This window comes from Corvus brachyrhynchos, unplaced genomic scaffold (genome assembly GCF_000691975.1).
Source record: "Corvus brachyrhynchos isolate BGI_N302 unplaced genomic scaffold, ASM69197v1 scaffold165, whole genome shotgun sequence".
Classification (NCBI taxonomy): Eukaryota; Metazoa; Chordata; class Aves; order Passeriformes; family Corvidae; genus Corvus; species Corvus brachyrhynchos.
Genome location: NW_008238315.1, coordinates 156,409 through 161,577, shown reverse-complemented (window position 1 = coordinate 161,577; position 5,169 = coordinate 156,409). Strand labels below are relative to the sequence as shown.

At 64.0% G+C, this 5,169-nt stretch overlaps 2 protein-coding genes across 2 annotated transcripts; one reads left to right on the top strand and one right to left on the bottom strand.

The window, feature by feature from the left end:
• The first annotated feature begins 6 nt into the window (after positions 1 to 6).
• TBX10 (T-box 10) lies at positions 7 to 442 on the top strand. The gene has a single exon (XM_017733737.1). The coding sequence runs from the start codon at positions 80 to 82 to the stop codon at positions 377 to 379; it is 300 nt and encodes a 99-aa protein (XP_017589226.1). The 5' UTR covers positions 7 to 79; the 3' UTR covers positions 380 to 442.
• Positions 443 to 1,217: 775 nt separating this feature from the next.
• Positions 1,218 to 4,832, bottom strand: TCIRG1 (T-cell immune regulator 1, ATPase H+ transporting V0 subunit a3). The gene is made up of 14 exons (XM_017733735.1): positions 4,714 to 4,832; positions 4,553 to 4,635; positions 4,355 to 4,448; positions 4,072 to 4,284; positions 3,471 to 3,621; positions 3,255 to 3,394; positions 2,850 to 3,007; positions 2,682 to 2,772; positions 2,483 to 2,601; positions 2,092 to 2,305; positions 1,871 to 1,975; positions 1,687 to 1,797; positions 1,480 to 1,600; positions 1,218 to 1,393 (listed from the first exon to the last, which is right to left on the bottom strand). Exons 1-14 carry the CDS (start codon positions 4,741 to 4,743, stop codon positions 1,218 to 1,220), a joined length of 1,806 nt encoding a protein of 601 aa, XP_017589224.1. The 5' UTR covers positions 4,744 to 4,832.
• Between the last annotated feature and the right edge of the window lie 337 nt (positions 4,833 to 5,169).

Here is a 5,169-nt window from a genome sequence, read left to right as displayed (position 1 = left end):
TGTCCTTCGACAAGCTCAAGCTGACCAACAACCTCCTGGATGACAATGGCCACGTGAGGACCCTGCTGCAGGGTGGGCGATGGGGGGATACAGTGCACCCCTGCCCGGGGGGGTCCTGCCACCTCCTCTTTCCCGCCCCCAGATCATCCTCAACTCCATGCACCGCTACCAGCCCCGCTTCCACGTCGTCTTCGTGGACCCACGGCGTGACAGCGAGCGCTTTGCCCACCAGAACTTCAAGTCCTTCAGCTTCCCCGAGACCCAGTTCATGGCAGTGACGGCCTACCAGAACCACCGGGTGAGCGCCGGCTGGGGGGACACCGGGGCACCCTCCCAGGACTCCCTGACCCTGCTTCCCCTCTGCAGATCACCCAGCTGAAGATCGCCAGCAACCCCTTCGCCAAGGGATTTCGGGATGGCGACCCTGAGCCATGGTAAGGCACCCCCGGATGCCGCCCCCACACCAGGGCGAGGAGGTCGAGCCCTGAGCCCCCACCCCACCTCTCTTGCAGGTGCGGGGTGCCAGCAGGGTCCCTGCTGGGTGCGATGCCCCATGCCCGGGCCACGCCGCTGCCCCCTCACCCCGAGAAGCAGGAGAAAGGTAGGGGGGCTGCAGGGGGAGCCGAGCCCCTGCTGCTGCCTCTCCCCGCCGCAGGGGCTCCACGCAGCCGTGGGGCTCTGGCTGCTGCCCCCCAACAACCAGCAGCACCCCCCAGTTTCCCTGAGCTCCCTGCACCCACCTTCCAGCCCCTCAACTGCCCCCCTGGTGTCTATGTGGGGGCCAAACCCCGCACCCTGCCCTACCCCCTGCCCACCTTCCCCCCACTCAGCACTTACGGCCCTGCCATGGCCCCCACCTTCAGCTATGGCCAACAGTGACTGGGGGCACCCCCAAGCCCCCCCTGCACCTCCTACCCACGCAATGGCAACGCAGAGCTGGGGGGAGCCACAGGGATGGCTTTATTCACTGCCAAGGAGGCTCCAGGGATCCAGGGAGGGGAATTTGGGGTGCAGCCACCGTTCCAAGTCCCTGTAATCTCCATGGCATGGCTATTCCCAGGTGTCCGGGGCGAAGGCGAAAGGGCACAGCTTGTACCCAGCACCCACGTAGAACTTATTCTGGAACTCCACCCTGGCAAGGAGAGGGGGGTGAGGGGTGCTCTGGGAGGTCTGTCACGCCCCCCAGACTCAACCAGTAACCCATCAGCTTTGGGGGCTCACCAGTGCAGGCGCAGGGCATGGAGGAAGGCGGAGAGCCCCTCCATCACCAGCAGGATGGCCACAGTCAGCACGGCGAAGGCGGCGAAGACGGGCACCAGCACCACGCCGCCCACATAGCTCAGCCGCACGAAGCCGTTCCGCATCACCATGGTCCACAGGACCTCCGAGAGCTCTGGGAATTGGAGGGAGATGGGCAGGAGAGGGGAGTGAGGGTCTCCCTGGCTCTGAGAGGGGCAAGGGGGAACCAAGGGGACTCACGGGCGTGCGCCAGGCTGAGCGCCCAGAGCCGCAGGTAGGACGCAGTATTGGAGACACAGCCCAGGCAGTACTCGATGGTGTGGATTGCCTGGTGCATGAAGATTTCAGTGAAGTCCAAGTGCTGCAGAGAGAAAGGGGACACGGGACATCAGCAAGGGGCACAGACACCCCCATCCCACCACCCAAGCCTGCCTGGATGCCCCTCACCTTGGCATCAGGGCTGTGCCCCCCGCTCTCCACGTCCTCCTTGGTGGCGTTGACGGAGTTCCCGGCCTCCTGCCCCTCTAGCAGCGGCTCCTGCTCCCCCATGGACACCGGCTGCACCGCAACAGCACCAGCAGTGAGACCTCCCCATGACCCCCATGGAGCCCCCCATGGCCCCCAGCCTTACCGTCCTCGGGGCGCGCTGCCGGCACCACTGGTACAGCGGCGTCCCCAGGAGCAGGACGGGCACCGACGCCAGCGCCAGCACCACCAGCACCATCTGCACCGGCACCTGCGGCACAGGGACAGAGCTTTGGGGCCTGCCTGATCTGAGAAGAGCCCCATTCCTGACACCCGCTCTCCCAGCCAGGGTGGGGAGTAGGTGCCTGCCAGGGTGTGGGGTGGTACCTGCCCTGGGTAGAGTGGGAGGTTCTCGGCATTGGAGGTGAAGAGGAACATGTCGATGAAGTGGATGAGGATGCTGGGGGCCACCAGGGAGTCAGCAGCACTGAACTTGATCCACTTGTAGAAGATGAGGAAGACCAGGTAGCCAAAAAGCGCCAGGAGGAAAATCATCTCCGGGAGGAACTCCAGGACCAGCCGGTGCCGCTGCTGGAAGTGCCTGGGTGGGAGGACATCGGCCATGCTCAGCCTGTCTCTCCTCACCCTCGCATGTCCTCGGCTCCCATCAAGGTGTAGGGATACAAGACCCCAGTTGCCACCCCCATCCCACCCAGGTGAGTCCAATCCCGGTCCCCTTGGCATGACCAGAGCCCGTGGGCACAGCCCAAGGACTCACACATGGTTGAAGACCCCCAACACGACGCCGAAGCCCATGTGCACGATGCCCAGCACCACAGACATCTTCATCTTGAAGGAGTTGAGGAAGTTGAGGTGGTTGGTGGCCAAGCTCCAGATCTGTCATGAACAAGGTGGGTGAGACTCTGCACGACCCCAAAAAGGGTCCCACCTCGTTGTCATCCCCATGGGACACTCACTGGGTCGATCCCAAATGGATACGGCCCTCGGAAGACACCGGTGACATTGGGGTCCAGGGTGAGAGAGGGGTGGGTGGCGAGGTATGCAGAGCTGGGGGCAGAACGAGGGATGTCAGTGCCAGCAGGGAGATGGGGACCCGGGCAGGGGGCACAGGGGTGAGACCACACCTCCAGGAGGAGCGGTTGGCCATGGTGGCCACACTCCAGGCAGAGGGGAAGATGGCGGTGGCTTTGCTGAAGCACTCGTTGTAGATGAAGCCGGTGTAGATGGAGAAAGCACCCATGAGCAGGATGAGATAGCGCCCCTCAAAGAACATCAGCCAGATCTGGGGGGACAAACACAGCTCCCATGTCCCTCACCACCTCCCCTGCCCCACGCCATTTCCCTCCCACACCACCAGCCCTGATCCATATTGTCCCTGTCCTGAGCCACCAGCCACACCCTGTATCATCCAACCCCATCCCACATCCCCAACCATGTCCCACACCTCCAACCCCCCCTCCATGCCCCCAACCCTATCCCATGTCTCCAACCGCGTCCCACCCTTCCATCCTGCTCCATCCTGCTCCCACCTCGTTGGTGCCCTGCCGCAGGCGGGGGCTGTCCTCGTAACGCACCATCCAGAGCGCGAAGAGGAACATGAGCAGCCCGTGCCCCACGTCCCCGAACATGATGGCGAAGATGAAGGGGAAGGTGATGATGGCGTAGGGTGCTGTGGGACACACGGACTGCATTACACAAGGTGTCCCCTCCCAGCCCTGGGCCTCAGGGGGTGCCGAGGGCCTTACCGGGGTTCACCTCCTGGTAACTGGCCACCCCGTAGGCATCCACAATGCTCTGGAAGCCGGCAGTGAACTTGTTGGTGCGGATGAGGGTGGGGGGGCTCTCCGGGGTGGGGGTGCGCGGCACGGAGGACGCCCCACTGGAGCCGCTCTGGTACTGCGGGAACAGCGCCCGGAACCTGATCCTGGCACCCACCCCACAACACCCCCCTTCCTGGCACCAGCCCCCAGCACCCCCTACCCAGCACCTGGAGCCTGATCCTGGCACCCACCCCCAGCCCGGCACATGCCCCACCATGATGAGGTGACATAGGGACACCAAGCGACCTCTGGCATGAGGACAGGGGGACACTGAGCAACCCCACAACAAGGACATGGAGACACAGAACAACCCCTGGCATGAGGACATGGGGACACCGAGAAACCCTTGACATGAAGACACGGGACACCAAGAAACCCAGGCACGAGGACATGGGAACACAGAGCAACTCCTGACACAAGGACACTGAGCAACCCCAGAACAAGGACATGGATATACCGAACAACCCCTGGTGCAAGGACATGGGGACACCAAGCATGCCCAGGACGAGGACACAGAGCCACTCACGGATCCCTGGCGCAGGGCATCCTGCACTTGGGTGAGGTCCCGCACGGGGCACCAGACCTCGGCGATGAGGCACTTCTCGGTGACATCGAAGCTGCATTGGTTGAGGACGAGGTAGATGGCCTTCATCTTCTGCACCTGCACGCGCCAGGTGGGCAGCGCCAGCGCCACCTTGTCCAGCACCTGTGCCAGGTACTGCTCTGTCTCCTCCAGCACCTGTGGGCACCTGTGTCAGGGATGGCAGACCCAGCATGGCCCCCACATCCCTTCATGATGCCCAGCTCACCACACTGAGGTCCTGGATCTGGCTGTGCAGCCCGGTAATGGTGTCTGTCCTGCTGGCCTCGCTCTCCGGGTACGGATACACCTGGCAGTGGAAGCTGGGACAGAGGGACATTGCCGTGTCAGGGCTCCCCAGCCCGGCCCCGCAGTGGGGTCCAGAGTGGGTGTTACTAAATAAACCTCCCTGTGGGCGCACACTCACCAGTCCGAGATCTTACGGATCTTCTGCCCGATCTGCTCGCCCCAGTAGGAGATGAGGAAGATGACCCAGGTGATGCTCTCGCCCTGGGGACAGCACAGTCTGTGTCATTCCGATATCCCGGCCCCCACAGCTGTGCCAGCTCCCCCCAGGTGCTGCCTCACCGAGGCCGGGTCCTCCATGGGCTCGGGCATCTCCACGAAGGAGGCCACCAGGTACCCACGGCAGGCACGCCCCAGCAGCCGCTCGAAGGCGGTCACTCGCCACGGGTGGATGACGCCGGCCACGAAGCTGCGGAGACACGGCAGGAGGGTTGGGATAGGCAAACCACTCCATGGCTGCACCACTGCGCCACAGGTCATCTCCCAGCCTTATCTCACAGCTTCCCAGCTGCCCTCCTGCCACACCACTGGCCCAGAGCCCCTCTCCACCCCTCGCCCCACACCCTTCCCCCTCTCACTTGATCTTGCGTTCGAGGTGCTGGTGCAGGGAGGGGTCGAGGATGGGCTCACGCTCCGAGAGCGCCCGTGGCCGCGGCGGGGAGCCCAGGGAGGCCTGCGGCGATGCGGAGCAGAGGGATGAGCCTGGGGAAAACTGAGGCCCAAAGCAGCACCCCCAGG